The 18,286-nt window shown below is 41.5% G+C and overlaps 1 protein-coding gene across 4 annotated transcripts in view; it reads right to left on the minus strand.

Annotated features, from left to right (window-relative positions):
• The window catches only part of nlgn3a (neuroligin 3a), a 175,248-nt gene that overhangs the window by 78,575 nt on the left and 78,387 nt on the right, over positions 1-18,286 (minus strand). For 2 of the 4 annotated variants that reach the window (XM_029441561.1, XM_029441560.1), the window contains exons 2-4: positions 10,636-11,338; positions 9,498-9,557; positions 1,522-1,581 (exon numbers count right to left, since the gene is read on the minus strand). In XM_029441561.1, coding sequence (XP_029297421.1) covers positions 1,522-1,581; positions 9,498-9,557; positions 10,636-11,101 — 586 coding nt within the window. In that variant the 5' untranslated portion in view covers positions 11,102-11,338. The remainder of the gene's footprint in view (positions 1-1,521; positions 1,582-9,497; positions 9,558-10,635; positions 11,339-18,286) is intronic. The other 2 variants (XM_029441562.1, XM_029441563.1) reach the window with 2 other exon arrangements.

Below are 18,286 nucleotides of genomic sequence, written 5' to 3' on the forward strand. Positions count from 1 at the left end.
GGCAGAGATTCTGCTGGGACTGTATTGTGCTTCTACGGTGATGCTCTGTAAATAGCATTAGTTGCACTCAGTGAAGAAAAGACTTGTCACATTTTTAGTGAGGCTAGTCTTGCACAACAGCTTGGAGGAGACCAAGCTACTGTGCGCGCGTGCAAACACTTGCCAGACAAAGGGATCGGCACTTGTCAGCAATTTTGAACGGACTTAGGGCTACATACACTGATGCATGTGGGCTTGCTTGAGGGAAGACGAACAATACACATGCGCGCGTATACATACAGGGAAGCCGAAAACTGAAGGCAATTTGGCTTCAGTTGCAACAGCTCGCCCTGGGCTTGAATGAAGAAACACCTGTGTGTCAAAGTGATGCCATGGTAACGCTTCCTGTTCAGCAATCAAGGCCAGTATGAGGCTTCGTTCTGAAAGAAGAGCCAAGAGGAAGGCGTTTCACTATAAACCCTTAAACATCTGGAAGCCTGGCCAGCCGACGGATTACAAACACGATGCAGGACCCACAGCAAAGCCGGCATTAATTAAGCCCACATTCAAAACGAATAAGTGAAGGAATATGGCAACTTAGTGTGACATCTCGGTTTTCCTGCCAAATAGAAAGTCCATATGCCCTAAACATGCGCTAACGTCCCAAACAGCTTTGCTCTAGACATACAATCTTGTTCACCAAACATACACATAATGTGCAAAAATCCAATATGTCCATACCAAACAGAGTATAAATCAAGGGCTTAACCTTGATACCCAACATCATGCTTGCATCACCTGCTCTTCTGTGGCAAAGGAAGACAAGGGCGGGGCGATATCAAGGGTTTGATTTAGATTCAGAGACTTAAGCCGTTTCTGTTGCAGCACAAGAATCGTCTCTCATTCTAATCTCAGCAGAGATCCACCCTGAGCCAGGAATATCCCAAGATAAATATGGAAAGTGAACAATGCGATTGCTGAGCAGCAACTTCCCATTTTCTACACCTCTCGCCTCTAATCCTCTCCGGCAGCACTCCTGAACTGCCGCTCCTCATCTAAATCTGCGGGTAGACCTAGAGAACAGTCTGATATTACACTGCTGCTTCACTTTCCCTCTGCCATTATCGGCATAAATACAGCTGCTGGCCACACCTTAACAAGGGGCTGTCACCACTGCCTCTGCCCTTGTAATAACAGTTGCTCCAGTCACTATGTGAGATATTAATATGACACAACCCGGGCTTGGTTATCTAGACAGCTGCTACAACCCCTCCGACTCTGAAACTAAACACTGCTCATCGGCTGAAGTGTGATGCTTAGGGACAGAAGACTTCACATTTACTCACACACACTCGAACATTTAATCTAAAACTACATTGTTCTACGGATTGTAATGTGACAGGGGTGCTTGATGATTGCATTTGCAACTAGTAACAAAAAATAAAGGGAACAAAAACCATGAATGATCAGAAAACGGTGACATTTTTGGAGGAAAATAAATGAAAAAAATCATGCACCATCTTTGTTCACCATGAAAAATACCTTCATCTTCATCACCGTCGTTATCCGATAAATCCTCGCCCTGTTTTTTTGCATGGGCCCCTGTTATTGAAGCAGGGAGAGACATAGAGAGGTACAGGGAAATTCAAAATAGCATGTTTGGCAACACACAGATGGAAAAAGAGGTAATTTAATAAAAAGCAGTATTTCAGACCATGTGATAAATAACAATGTTAATATAAATACACAATTCCAAATAGAACAAATGTCAAGGGCATTTCTTGTTAACATTCAACAGCACATACAATAAGAGAACAACAGATATTTTTAATAGTATAGAAATCACAAAAACCACACACTTTGCAGAAGGTAACAACACACCACGGTTATAAGAGCAGAGTCATACACCACTGGCAGTTTCAGAAGAAAACCTTTTGAGATTTATCAGGGACAACCTCTGAATCCAATCCTATAAGTTTGGGTAACATCCCCATTAGCTTAAAGGATTGCTGAAAAAATGAGCAGCTACAACATGTAACTCTGATTGGTTGTAATTGCATTTTTGAAATTGCTTTTTGAGCAGGGTTTTGGTGTGTTTAAACAAGACTTTAGTGACTTTTTTATTCCCTCTGGAATATGCAACTAACATGAATTTCTAACTTAGGCATCCATTTTAAGAGACCATAAAAAGGCAAATAAAATGATATTATCAGAAAATGTGGTTACTGGCAGTTTAAAGAATATAAAGATCTGGGAGCAGAAAACAGTTGAAAGAACAGGGTTTTTAAAACTACAAGCAAAAAAGCATGTGCAGGATTGCAACTTCCCTGGAGGAAGTAGAGATTTGAATAAATCAGAAGATGGCGTGTATTCTGTATACTCAGTGATGTGTGCAGCTACTTCAGTCTTTGCCCTAAACAGTAGGTAGTATGCTGTTGTCCTTGTGCTACATGTTAGTATGAAAATCTAGCCCCCTAGTGAACAAGCTCTATCTTGACCTTCGGCTTAGTATTCTATTCTAAACTGGTTACAGTGTGATATCCATATATATCATTTTTAATGCCCACGAGTAGCAGAGCCTAAGAATAGCAATGCTGGTTTGTGAGTTCCCATCATCTTCTGACAAGAAACATGGTATTTTTTTAAATAATTTTATAATTTTGGTGATACCCTGACCTTTCATCTAGCACTACTGTCAGTTCAGATTTTCCTCCTGAGCATTGCTTGACACGGTAAATCCTAATGTTTTCGTGACCTTGGACTTTTCCTCTGGTGAAATCACTAGGCCACTATGAATACAAATTAATATCAAAATCTAATGGGCTGACTGTCATGGAATTTGCTGAAATATTCATGATTTCCAAAAGATGTGTAGAGAGTAGAAAGATCCCAGAGTTTTGAAACAAACACCTAACATCATCTAACCTCACGTTGCTCTTGTTTAAGCGGACATCTACTAATAATATATATATATATATATATATATATATATATATATATATAATTTCCTGGGGGAAACCCTGGTCTCTGTCCACTTTACTCATTACAAGATATTTCCTTTCTTGCCACCAAATGATAAACTTTTTCTTTATTAAGACAACTAATAGCCTGTGCACCATTACATTTGCTGTTTGGTTAAATCATTTTTGGGGGGGAATTACAAGTCACATGATGCACTCAAAGAGTCTTTGAATGATCACAATGTCAAACTCTACATTTAATATTTCCTTTAAAAGTCAGGTGGCGTTAGAAGCATTAGAAACCTCTGGCATAGGCACTAGTTAAACAGCTTTTACTTCAATGAATGCACCGCCGTGTTTGAACACCTCATCCATTGTTAATTGATAGATGCAATATTTTGCATTATGGAACAGTGTCGTGACATTTAAGCTCTTAAAGTGGAGGAGCCTTTTGAGTTTGTTGATTCCACAGTCTGTATGGTGACCTTGTTCAGCCTAATAATTGGACATAATGAATAATGCAAACTGTATGAGCTGCTGTTTGAGCTTGAGACAGGCAAACAATCCTATTACTACGACAACTTCAAGCTTATGTATAACTTTTATGCTACTTTGTTTGTCAATTATAGGTTATTGGACTGATGTTGATGTTGCTAAAGCAAATTGTTAGAAGGTTGTGTGGAAGCGGCTTTTAATCAAGCCATTGGAAAGGGTAAGGCAGGTGTGGTAGGGCCTCTTCAGTCATTAGCTAATCAAAATGTATATTCCATTAACATCATACAATCTAAAGTACTTTGTTTGTATGGGATCCCTTGACTTCAAAGCAAGCAACCAAAAAAAATGTAAAAACTTCCTCACGTGGATATTAGTAGTTGAATGGGTCGTAGTATGAGCAGAAATGTGGCGTTCACCTAACAAAGTAATGTGTGCTTGTGCATGTATTTGAAGTGTGGCAGGTATAGCACTTTAAAGCTGAACCCATTTTATAACAGCACCAGGTCAGTCAGACACATCATCCTTGTGTAGGCAGTGAGTGCCATTAAGCTATCAGATGTCACGTCTCTTCCATGTGGGCTTTAAAATAGTTTTAGCCGAATAACAGCCAGCACCCAAACAAAGATGCTTCACCTGCTGAAACAGCCTTCTTCATGGCTTGTTAGTGATTACGGTTATTGTAGCGTTCACTGTGCTGTTGATATGGTAAAACAGTGATGCTATTGAGTGATTGTGCTTCAGACAGGCATAGATTAGATGGCAGGTGTTGACAGGGAAACTCTGTCACTTTGAATTGTGTTGTTTGTGAGTCTGTGTGTGTCAAAGCGTGGATCTATAATAGGAGCTTTAAACATGTGACATCCTCAGTGATTCAGCAAGCGAGCCTGTATTTGACCTTGAACCTTTTAAAGTGATGCCTCAGTGAACGAGTGTGACATTAAAATGAAACTACAATGGATTGATGAGTTTCTTTGCAAAGCCGGCCTCCCTGAGTCGACATTTGCATTTCTTCAAAACAGGCCGCATCCAGAATAACAGCTTTCATTCATGTTCCTTGACAAGCAAAATAGAAACCTGTCGCATTTATCAAATCACGTTCAAAGAAACCGCGTTTGATGGGCTTACTTGTTAAAAATAAGGCTATAGAAAATGTACCATTTAAGGAGAGAAATGCAAACAAAAGACACTCTAGTAGTTGACTGTAGAGTTTTACATGAATAACCCCAAACATGCACACACGCACACGCACACACACACACACGCACACGCACACACACACACACACACACACACACACACACACCGATATAGACTGCTCTCAGACTCTAGAGACCTCTTGACTGAATCCAAAATTCACTCAATACATCGTGGAAGGTCTGAATGTTAACTGCCTTTCCTTTGCTGGAAAAAGGTTCGCTGACAATAGATGGGCCTTAGAGTTAAATATCAGAAAGGTCAGAATGTGGAAAGGGACTTAGTAAAATGTGAAATGTTGCAGCCTTGACAATTTAGAGCAGTTATATTCAGTCTCTAATCCTCAGGTGGCCATTTTTCTCTTTCAGAGTGCCCGGATCAGTCTCTCATCCTGTCTCTCTCTCTCTCTCTCTCTCGCTCTCTCTCTCTCTCTCTCTCTCTCTCTCTCTTTCGACCGTGTCTCTCTCTCTCTCTCTCTCTCTCTCTCTCGATGTCTGTGTCCATCTCTCTCAACCCTTCTCCCAGCGTCGAGGTTAAGAAACAGCTTGGGAGGGACACATAATAGGAGAATGTAGCTAAAAGGTTAAGGAGGCTGTAATCCTGCAGTAAAGGACAGCCAAAGCTTCAACTGTTCCCAAAATACAAAACAAACAATTAAAAGGCAGCAAAGTTGTCTTTCTGCCTGTCCACAGCTCGATAATAGAATGAGACATGTTTAACAGAGACCACCGGCTTCTGAGTATGGTGGCAGCCTAACACACTGAGGTCTCTTACCTCGGTTCTGGATCCCTAATGAACCATTTATTCCCCTTATTAGGAAAGAAAGACTACGCTGCAGATAAATAACAAATAGAACAGAGATATTAAGCCTTGGATTGAGTGTGGAAGCTGGACAGCACAGCCGCAGGAGGCTTCTGAATAGGGACTTCCTGCTTAGGTCGTGTCTTGCATCTCAAGTTAGTGTGTGACTGGATCTACCGCTGGGTGGTTACAGCCTTCACTCACTGGGGTCATACACTGTCCTATATAGATGGTCACAGAAGATCATGGAAGTAATTTTTCTATCAGACAAAAGCGGACATCTGCTCTGTTTTCAAATCGCACAAGCCAATATTTGTTCTTGTCTTCTTGGAAAGTTTTTGTGCTGTCTGCTTGGCGTACAGATTTCCTCGGCAGCACTCAGGGAGCAGCCCCTCCTTCCCCGAGGCAGGGTTGAGTCGGCCAACCAACGGGATTACCATGGTGTGTTACTGTCTGCCATGGCCCAGACGCAGTCGAACCAGGATTGGGGCTCTTTCGCAGTTTTCACAGCTCTCTAGCATCTGGAGGTCATCTGGTAAGAGGAAAAAATTGTCCAGTGTTTCTGCTGGGGTACTTAATCTACAGGTTTGGCAACTGATCGGGTTGTTCAGTACTGGCACAGGGCTGCGTAACACATGGCAGCCTGCTGCCTGTGAGGGCTGCATAAGAATGATAGTTAAGTGGTCCAAATCAAGCCAAAGCGTACAACAGATTTCGTCGCACTTATCTGAAATAGACTCATGATGAGGGATGAATTTAAGAGTTAGGACGGTTGATCTCAGAGTGTCTCTCAGAAGCTGTGTTTTTCAGAGAGACCAGTGTGAAGGACTCTAAGGACATTTTTTACAAGCGGGTGAAAGAGTTGTGCTTCAAAATAATGTGCATATTGTATAAACAGGCAGCATTCAGCACTTCATCACCAGAACGCCGCCTCAATGAGGATCTCTTTTAAAGTTTGGCAATCAATTTTACTATGTAAACCTCTTTTAAAGATAAAGATCGACCTCATCAAACTTTGTCTTCACAAAATTGACCCATCTCGAGCCAATCTAGCACTCTGAGGCTGAATAGTGCTTAGCTGTGTCCCCGCACATCATTACCCCTCTCTTCACTCCATTCACTCCAACTCAGAGAAGAGAAAATGACTGAGTGATATAACCAAGGCTCCAATGTCTGCTGCTCTGTGCCGTGTGTGCACACTATAAGGCCACTTTAGAGAGAGCAGTGGGCTGCGGTGCTGATTTTGCACATTAGACTACCTGCCTACACATGCAGTGCTGCACTAGTCTAGCAGAAGAAGGGACAGCCTTCCAATATCTTTTTGAATGAGTCCGTCTGATTTTTTGTCAGGACAGTACTGTGCAGTTTGAGGGCTGTCCTCCTGTTTAATGGAGGAAAATGTGCCACATCTTTGATAGGAGCAGAATAAGTGGTTTTCTTGCACAATGCCCAGTACGATGCTCAGGATCTATAACGCAGATCTTCTCAAAAATGATTATATAATAAGTATTTTCTTACCACCACTCCTCTAATTCAGAGAAGAAGACGGTGTTCTAGATTTACATAACACTCTAGACTGTACAAATCATCACATACTAGCCTCTTGTTTCATAAAACTATTGACTGTATACAAGAAGTGGACTACAGCTTTGAAGCCTCGACTTTGGCATTTTGGCCGTCGCCTTCTCGGTTTTTAGGAACCAGAAGTGTGTGGAGCCAAACGCTGAAAAAGACATTTTTAGGCAGCCAAAATGTTACAATTAACTTTCATGAACTGAAAACACACAGTGAAAGAGTTAAAGTTCTAAGACGAAAACACAGAAAGCACCCAGACCGGACAACTCAGTGGTAGAGACCTGTCAATCACAAGGTAGCCAAATTTACCAAATGAGCATGATGGTGTATTGAAGAAGACTTGAAAGTAGCAAAAGAGACCATAAACTTGTCAGGACAATGTTTACTATATAAATCAAGTGAGAAGTAGGATCATTTTCTCATAGACTTTTATACAATCTGACTTATTTTTGCAACCTCTGGATTCGCCCCTACTGGTCATTAGAAAGAAGGCGGGTTTAAGGCACTTCAGGAGGTTGCCGCTTGAATAAAACAAAAATAACTAATATTTCACATTTGTTGCATGTTACAGGGTTCATGGGTGATATATATTTATTCTCACTTGTTAGGCGCCACCATTGCAACAAAGGTGCTTCACGCTAGGTAAGAGAGCCATTTACTTCCCTCACAACTGCATACTGTTGCTTGGCAACAATCACACAACCATTTCATCCAGAGTCAAATATCATACTTCTTTGTGAAAATGAATCACTTTACAGATTGTACAATTGGTAGTGGAGGTGTTATTACTTCTGAAAATGCACGGTGTATGTATGACAATGCTGCGTTATACAGATCTCTATTGAAAGCAAAACTTTAAATAGAAAACATATACCCCATTTATTATTACCAATTTTATGGAACATATCTAACTATTGAAATGGCACTAATTAAAAGATTTAATGAGTAAAGTGATGAAGCGTTAATGTGTTTCCCAATTGACTCTGAATTTGTCAAACAAGACTTTAACTTCCTTATTTGAAACATTTAACCAAAACCAAAGTATGCTTCATAGCTTGCTTTGCACATTGCCTAGGAAGGATACATCATGCTTCATTTGCACCGTTAATTCAACATAAGCCAAGATTAGTAGAAAACAGTTTAAAAAACGGTGCAATTGAAATAAAGAGAGAGTATCCAGCGAGACTGAAAATTACAACCTTTGTGTTTGTGGGTTAGGAACGATGCCACAATCATTTTTCTGCACAATAATGTGTCACAAAACCAACATATGAAACTTATGATAAACCATTTTCTCATTACCAAACATGGGGAAGATAATTGAAAAAATCCACGTGGAAGGGGAATATTAAAGAGATATTTCTGTGTATATTCCACAATTGGGACTAATTCAGAAGCAGAAGTGCCTGGAGGGCCAGTCTGTCTCTAACAAAATTGGTTTACCAAAGCAGAATGTACGAGCGCAGAGTGAGGCCAATAGCTGCCTCCTGCCTCCATGGAAATCAGCAGCAGAGGTCTGCCAGCTGAAACTGAATCTTAACTGTGGAGCGAGATATGCTCAGGGTCACAGTCTTAAGGCTACTCGTAAGGTCCTCTAGTGCCTACATGTACTTCAGGCAGGCTTAGAGAATTAGCCCTCTGTTGTTACCAACAGAGATTTTAGCTGTTGCTAATGAAATTGGACTGCGTCTCTCCATGGCTGTGTGTTTTAGTATTTGCCTCATGGATGGATGAAAGCTGTCATGCCAATAAAATATCCCACCACCCCCTATTAGAACAATTGTGAATCATAAATTTAAGACAGAGGTGGCCCTCCAGTTTTTAGTGTAAATTTAATCAACGGCTGAGACTCTGACGCGTTCAGGTGTCATGTTTGACAAATACTTTCAATAAGCTGGTGTCTTAAGTGCTGTCAGAGCCGTCTGAAACATGACTTAAGTTCTTTGCATACTAAGTCAAATTTTATCTTCTAGTATTTCAAAGCAGCACTCATGCCTCTGATTTAATCAACCATTGTATTTAAAGAGTATTGCACTCTCAACATGAAAAAGCCATACAATCATGTAAAAATGAAAAGAAATAAAATACATGTTATTCTTAGACATCGTGATGTATTGCTGACAAAGTGTCATTATTTATTTAGGGACCGGCATTTTCTCTCCTTGACACACTCTCATAGTAAAACCACAATTCAGCATGCATGCACACACACACACACACACACACACACACACACACACACACACACACACACACACACACACACACACGAAACACAACCACTCATTCATCTCTCACACTCATGTCAAGGTTGATCTGAGTCACAAGTCCCATGATCATCCCAATTAGCACTTTGATTTGGGAGTTGATAGGTGGTGATATTGGCGGCTTTGGAAGGATGCACCCATCACTCTCCTTTCTCTTTTTCACTCTTTCAATTCCTTTCTTTCGTTCCGTGTTGGCTTTCTTTTTTGTTTCTTTTTTTTTACATACCTCCTTTTCTACACATTTTCTTGTTGGGTTTCCTGGCACATTCCTTGGATATTCTTTTGACTGTAAAATGAATGGAAAAACTACAAAATAACAGAGAACTCTGGAAAAGATTGCCTGTGACATGCAACAACTCAGACTGAGTCAGTCCCCTCCCCTTTTCACCCTCTTCCCCCCCCCCCCCCCTCCTCCTCCTCCCACCCCCTCCCAGTCATCATCAACAACAAGAACAACAGAGGACCTGTTGAGAAAGTAACTGGGGTGTTGCTGCAGAAATATTCCAAAATGGTGGAATGAATTTGCTGCATCCTGGGACACAGGAAGCCCATATTCACATGCACTTCTATTTAAGACCCATTACAGCCACACAGCAGGCATAGAGGCTAGATTTCCAACGTTTTGCAGTTCACATTGTAATCTGATAAGTGAAAGTGTTATTTGACATTGCCCATTTGACTCTCAGAGCACTTAACATTTCAAGCCCTTTTTTTCTGTGTGTCTCCTTCAAGTGGCAAAATAATGGGAGCCATTTAAAAGAGTCAACATCAAGAAATCTTAGTCACGATGGAGCCCAATCTATTGTTTGCCTTTTGCACAAAACGTGCTCTTGCTTTTAGCTTTGTGCAAGGACAAACTGGATAAAGCAAGGAGAGTAAAGGGTCTTACATAGGTCAGGCTGATGCCACAGGCCTCTCGTGTACCAGACAAAATATTTCACCAACCCTACAATAGTAGATCATTCACTTATGAGGCAGGCTATAAATCACTAATAGCTAATATCCCCAGAACAGTCAAGACAGTGAGGGTAGGAAGGTGCACCAAGTATTTCCAATCTGCTCCTTGTATGATTAGATTTCTTTCTTTCTTTTCAGTCATATTAATAAGTCATTTAGTCATCAAAAGAGGAACCTCTAACAGTGGCATGGAAGGGGAGAGTTGATGAAAAGACTAAATGGAAGACCAAGTCAAGATGGGAGGTTGAGATGATGGACACAGACACAGCATGCGCCAGACAACAGGTCATGCTCCGCGCAAAACACAGAGGTGACACAGAATTTAAGAAGAAAGACAGAGCGAGAGAAGAAGGCAGAGACAGAATAGTAGGAGGAGAGGTTTCATCCTGTTTACTCCACGCACTCACCATCCTCGGTTGGAACATAGATGTTTAGATAAAGACAATCCTCGTGTTGATCCTGTATGTATGTCGTAACTATATCCAGGTTGAAGGTGAACCATATAGGCATCATGATCTCTGGCACAGCATTGTGAATATTTTGGGGGCAGACAGGAGCAAAGTGAGTGGCGTTCTTGATCCCTGACCAGGAGGAAGGAGGCTCCGGGGGCATGAAGCGTTTTTCTCCCACTGGGGAAGCGGCGTATGGAACCCCCAGATACTGGTCCACAGGCCCCAGGATCTCACTGGGCAGGGGCACCCTTACCCCTCTGAGTTTCCCATACTGCGTGTTCACAGTGGGGTGGTAGTTCTGACCTCTCACGGCCGCAAAGCACCAACAAAAACTTAATACCCACAAGGACAAATTGGTGGAACTGTGGGCACCGAGCCAGTTCTGCGAGGGGAGACGACTTCTCCTTGGAGAAAACCACATGGTCCTTGTGAGCGAGTGCAACTGCAAGTGACCAACATACAAGCCGGGGCACCCCCCTCAGCAAAAACCTCCCGCTCAGCCCTGCAGTCCAGCCACCTGAGGGACAGTCATCAGCTGTGATACTGGAGCCCGTCGGCTTACTGAAGAGGAGAAAACACTAACAGTTGTGCAGCTCCTCTCCGCAGCGAAGTCCTCATTCAATGTCCTCTCTCCACTGGTCAGATCTTCTATCCTGTGCTGCAAGAGAAGAGGACAGGACAATTAATGACATTTTCCTGACAGCCCACTCATTTTAATTGACTTGTGGAATCCTTTTTCTGGTATTGCATAAAACAGACAGACAGAGCTCTTTGTGCTATCATCAATCCACATAATTAAGAACCTGCCTTTGACTTGATATTGCAATGAACTGCTAGGCTACTTCTCAAGATGGGCCTAATAATGCTAAAAGGACAAGTGAAATGTGAAACTGCATCAACTGCCAGTAGGTAAGTTTCATTCCTACTGTTCATGCTGAGCGTTGAAATATATCTTCCTAACATGCTTCCAATGTTAGTGATGAGGCACAAAATACACAGCTGTAGAAAAATATATTTAAATGTTTATCTGAAGCTGATATGAGGCTTCTGCAGTCTGAAAGAGTCAAATCAAGTGGGTATCGTCGATAGTTACAGCATTTTTAGTTTAACTTTTACCAAATAGTGTTTCTGTTTAGCTGCAGTGGAAGAATAGTAACAAAAAGAAGAGATTTTGTGCTAAAAAAGACTATCTTTGAAAGACACCGACTTGATTCAACAAACTCAGAGTGCTGAAGGCCACAATAACGACAGATACACTTTGTCCCCCATCACTTCCATTGAAAACACATGAGGAAGGGATATCTTAAAGGCATGAACGGCTGATTACAGAACGCAAAACCGGTTTAAATTGTATCAATGGACACCGGACTGCTACAAATGGTGGACCTATCCTTTAAGATTTGCTATATTTACGGGGAAAGCACTGCTAAAATCCAATAGCAGTTGTCATACATAATAATATGATACAAATTTCATGCCTGACTTAATGTGATGCAGCATTTACCCTACATCTCCCTTTGGTAGAGATATGAACAAGACACAATCTAAATTTAATCTCCCTTGTTTGCTGTTACAAGAGATCTCTTTATGGGATGAACAGGCCAAAGGAGGATGTAGCTACAGGCAGCACACGCTACCTCCAGTGAAAATGCTAATAAACAGTCCTATGGTGAACCAGTGGGGACAGGGACAACACCTTCCCACACTGTCTGATCAATTTTCAGTTTCTGTGGCTTAGGGTCCCCCTCCGCCTTGTGCGCCTATTGCAGTATTCACTCTAATAACAATGGAGAAGAAAAGCCAGCATTTAGAGGAGGATATTGCATTCCAAAATGACTGTGTAAATGATTTATAATGTATCAGCAGCCGTTGGAGGGCCACTAACCACTGAGAGAAAGCAATCCTCGCGTTCCTGGAGGTGCTGTTATCGCTAGGCAGCTTTACCCTGTTTGCTGCAGACGTGGTTCAACTGAAAGTCATGGAAGCCGTACATTTTGTAAATAACAGCAGATGAGCCCACCTTCACTGAGACTTGTGCAAATGACATGTGTGTGGCGGACAATTCTGCTCAGAGACTCCGGCACACCGAGCACCTGCTAAGTGATAATACATGAAAAGCCATCCATATCCAATCTGGGGACTAAAAGGCATGCATTGCTGGGGGCAAACAGCTGTAAAGGGCTTCAAAATGCAGAGAAGTCACATTCACTCCTTTCCCTGCTCACTGTGATCCCTGTGTAGCAGGAGCCAAAAACCTAGCAGACGGTACTGCCATATCCCCAAGTTCAAACACTATATGAACTATATTGTTAAAAGTATTTCATTCCTTTTTAGTTTTTTTGCTAGACAAGTATAAAGCATCGACCAGTGCCAAATACCACAGAGTTTATAGCCTCAGCTAGAGTGAAACACTTGAACCTAGAGATGGACCTTTATAAGAATACACACCGCTCAACAAGAAAACACCTTCAAGCACCACAAAACACAACCAGTAACATATAAACCATATAATACACTCAGTTGCCACTTTATTGACACCTAGCTAAAACTAATTATGTTTAATATGACAGCATTACAATAAATCCCACCTACATGAAGGTGATCATTCTGTTGAAACTGTTTTAGGTAAGAGTTGATTAAACTTTATGCTCGTTTTAGAGGCTGTAGTTTGATGTGCTGTTGAATTTGATTGTTTTTATCAATACAAATTACATTTATATCCACTCTTTTTTCATCAATAAACATATTGGAGACACCTTTCAGTATAATGCTAGAAAATTAAATAGCACCATAAACTACAACCTACAAAATGACCATTAAGTTGAATAAACACTTCTCTAAAACAGTTTCAACAAATAATGTAACGTTATAGAGTTGCAAAGTGGTTGAATTCAGTAACTGTGGCTAACTACTGAATTTGCTACTGCTCTAATTCTCTCCTCAGACTGCCCTCTTCTCCATGGCAACGGCAGCAAAGGCTCTTGGGTATTGTAGTATTTATTTCAGTTTCTATGCAGAAATGACTTCTTGATTTCTCAGAAACAAAGTTGAAATACTGATGGCAATAACATAAAGCTATGAGATTGTTACATCATTAGGGAGAGTCCAGCGTCTCTATGTTCAGTAACATTGAGAATATAGTTTAAATAATTTAAATGAATTTGAATGGTAACACAGAATAGGAGAAAACACTTCTGGAACCAGAACATTTAAATACCATTAGAAGAAGGCACTTGATGATCTATGACTAAATGTCTGATCCCTCTTCAAAAATTGTTTCACCTTGAATTTAAATTGATCCCATTTATGGTCTATTATAAGAGTTACACATATTGATTCCATGAACAGAGAAGAGATGTCTGCCCAAAGAAAGTTTTCAAAAGGGACCTTATTATTCCCTATAGATACAAGATCTTCAATTCCAAGTATAACTGAGGCCATTTATGTTTAGATCTGCACACACAGCAGCAGAATAAGTGCGATAACACTAATTCTTGTTGAGATAAAATACATCAGGTCAAACTTTTTAATCAGGACATTGCAAGGACATAGGGCAGTGTGATGGAGTGTGTGTGTTTAGAGGACACACAGCACAGAGGACTTCATCAGTCTCCCCTCCAACAGCATCTCAGAGGTCCTCTGCTTTGATCTCTCTACCTGCTGAAGCACCGCCAAGGGAGGAACAGAGAGAGAGAGATTGCATGAGTTCTCTCTCATCATCCCAGAAATATTGATCGTCTCATCACCGTGGCCTTGCAGCCCATAATAAATACAACTGGGGCGATGGAGCCGGGGGGAGGAGTGGAGGAGGAGAGACTGTTGCGTCGTCCTTACGTTGACTGCGTCTTGGCAAAACAAGTCGCATTTGAACGCACCGCAAAGACTACAGCCAACAGTAAACTAGTGCTTGAGATCTGCGCCTGCGTGAGAGGAAATATCTCTTAATAACAGCAGGCGGCGGTAGTCTGTATTCATCATTAGAAAAGGGACACCGGAAGACTGTGAATATACAAGCCGTTGTTAAGATACACACATTAAAACAAAGAAGTGTTTGCCGACCATTTTCACACCACTCTCGCTCATCACTTAGCTTTATTCCAGGTGGCCATGTCGTTGTGAAATGATCCGTGTATATGAATGATCAGATGAAATGAAGATTAAAAATTAAAAGAAGCAGGGCCAAAAAGTGGCGACAGTGCGGGACACACCGCAAAAACAAAGCCCTACGCTCACCGACAGCCAGACATTGACCGATATCGGCTTGCTGTGTCACAGCCATATGGGAGGTTATTAGCTTTTCATGCAAGACCAAGTACAAGCCGTTAAACACCATCCTCCTCAATTCTTCGGTCCCTGATTAACAGAACATGTTCAATTCTGCCAGTCCAATCCCTATTCATCAATATTCAAAAGCACCCCAACGGTACAACAAGTGAGTTGTCCCCATACAGTTCCCAGATTTAGAAGAAAATACATAGACTTTATTCGTCTTTATTTTGGTCAGAGCCCACAGCCTTGTAAGCTTACTGTAGAAGACCCTTTGTTCTCTTACAGCGGAGAGAACGCTGCATCGTAATAAAAGTATGAGCACAGAGCCAAATGTACTCCTACGCCCCGACATCCCTTAGAGAGAGGCTGAATGGACTCTGTTAAAAAAAAGGAACCAATAAAAGTTCTCAGTAGATGGAGTTTCTGACTCTCCCGACTCTGTTATTAGACTGCAACAAAGGCGTTCACAAAGCTGCATTAGTCCTCTGGAACATCTAACTTCAAATGAAGTGAGCCGTCCTGACCTGAGAGAGTGTAATCACTGATTACAAATGCTTCTGGTGCTGTTACATTATAACAAAGGCTGAAAGTGCCATTATAGAAACGATAAGAGACAGGCAACAGGACAGGAAGCAGAAGACAGAAACCTATGTATCCGGGCGGTTACCTCAGCTGAACTCATTAAAATGGGAGAGGCAACGACAAAAACTTAATTTAGTGTCTTCACCTTCCATTTGTGCTCCTGAAAGACACCAATCTACATCAGAGCGAAGGCTCCAATTAGAGACAAGCTCAACTTATGTTAGGATCGCTCTCTGGCCCCTGCGTGCCAATAATGTAGGAAAAATATCTGTAAATTATCTGCTTACACATGTTTATTTTTAAATGGACAAACATGGATTTCAAAACAGCAAAATCAATAATGAATGTACACACATACTGCCCGTCTCCTCTCACTGGAACACTCCTTATATAAGCTCCCGGGCTTGACGAACAACAGCCCGCCATATTAAATCAAGGAGATTGGCATGTTTCAGAAACAACATTCATAAAATGTCAAAAGCGAACTGTGGCTTCATAAGGCTCCTGCTGGGAACCAGTGCCACTATAATGGTGAGAGATGAGGATGACTCTTCTTTTCCTTTGCTTTTTTTTCATCAGACACACAGCCTGTGCAGTCATTATTACTTTGGAGATTTGGCATTAAATCAAGGACAAAGACGCAGCACATTCTGACTGCTAATCACCGTGGTGATGCTGACATATTTCTAAAGAAGCAAAAGGAAGATGGTGAAGAATGACGGCGCTTGCTGCTGTGGCCGCCTGCTAAGCCGTGTGTCTCCACCCCTTCTCCTGGCTGCTGGATAAATGCTTCCGTGAGTATCATTACCAGCCAAACGGCCAAGGAAACAGGGAGAGGTGAGCTTGGCAGGCCAAATAAAGACAGATTCCAGGTGAGTACATGTTGAGATGAATTATGTGGCTACACAGCAAATAAATAATGGCCATTCTGTTAAATGCTGACGGTGCTTGAAGCAACTGTTTGCTCTTCGTGACTAAAATGATAGGGACAGATTTGATCTAAAAGTCCAAAAGCTGCAAGTCGAGGCAATGGGCCCGTCCCTACATCTATATTGCCTCTTTTTCTCTTGACTGGGTGTGCATGCCTCTGAGTGTCAGATACGATTTAGGCAGTAATACGATATCTGAAACAATATGTGGGGGTATAGAGATATTAATCAAAGCAAACTGACTCAATTAGATGAAAAAGTACTGGGGTGGTTACTTTTTTTTTTTCTAAATTGATAAATAAATAAATTTCCCCAACAGTTCATCATCCTAACTCTTATTGATCCACTGCAGAGTCCCACTAGACACTCCTACTTAAAAAAAACTCAAAGCAGCTAATCACTCAAGCAGCCCACAGGGATTCTTTGAGTAACCGCAGGAGCAAGTATTGGGTCCGTCTCTAATCTAGCCGTATGTAAACACATTAAGGCTTTACACATGGCATACTCATTATCCACCCTCCCACTGATGCCGTTTGCAGGGTGGGATCTCTTGACAAAGTGTTTTGTGTGCAATTTCTATCACCCTGCCAACACAGCTCCAAAGTGCTGCTAACGAAAGAGCACAAGGCGAAGATGACCCCTGTCGTGTCTTCAAGAAAAAATAACAAATCATCGACCACAAACAAGGAAAGTCTAATTAAAATAAGCCAATTTTGTTTTTACTACACATCTCACATCATCTATTACAAACCATTTCCCATTGGATATCTGGGAGGCATGGCCCAGGAGGTAGACCTGTTCATCTAGTCTTGTAGGAAGATTCTAGTTCCTGGTGCGTGTGTCCTTAAGAAAGACACTGAACCCCAAACCACTCTTGATGAGCAGGTTGGCACCTTGCATGGCTGCCTCTGCCATTAGTATATGAATGTGTGTGTGAATGGGTGAATGTTGGCCTATGTTGTAAAGCGCTTTGAGCGGTCAGTAGACTAGAAAAGTGCATCTACATAAATGCAGTAAACTTACCATATCTAGGCATGTTGTTACATTATATGGGTTCTCAGCACTAGTACACATACATCTACAATGAATTGTGGCCACTCTAGGGGTGGTGATGTCACTCTGGTCAGTAAAATATACCAGTAAAATTTCACGGATGAAATGATATCCTACTGACGTTTCATCTAGCGCCACCATAAGATTTTGTTTTTGGTGAAATATCTTGACAACTTTGGGATGTATTTCATGGTGATCCCTTGACTTTTATCTACCCATCCATCCATCCATCCATCCATCCATCTATCCATCTATCCATCCATCCATCCATCCATCTATCCATCTATCCATCTATCCATCCATTCATCCATCCATCCATCCATCCATCCCTCTCTCTCTCTATCTATCTATCTATCTATCTATCTATCTATCTATCTGTCTGTCTGTCTGTCTGTCTGTCTGTCTGTCATCTGTCTGTCTGTCTGTCTGTCTGTCTGTCTGTCTGTCTGTCTGTCTGTCTGTCTGTCTTAGGAATTTTACAATATTTGTTTGCACTTTTATGAGTTATGCAAAACACCTGCAAAACTAGTGAAATTCCCAAAACTAAACTTAGAAGCACTTCATGTTCAGTGCTTTAGCTATTGTTATTATACTAATACACTAAACAAAGATGACGAAGATGGTTAACAGTACCCCTGCTAAAACACAGCGTGTTAGCAGTGTTAACATGCTGACTTTTGCTTTTAGTTCAAAGCACCGGTGTGTAAGTACAGACTCACAAACTGCTAACATGGATGTAGACTCTTAGTCTTGTTTCCCTTGTCCTTTTCATC

Source organism: Cottoperca gobio, chromosome 10 (genome assembly GCF_900634415.1).
Source record: "Cottoperca gobio chromosome 10, fCotGob3.1, whole genome shotgun sequence".
NCBI classification, from domain to species: Eukaryota; Metazoa; Chordata; class Actinopteri; order Perciformes; family Bovichtidae; genus Cottoperca; species Cottoperca gobio.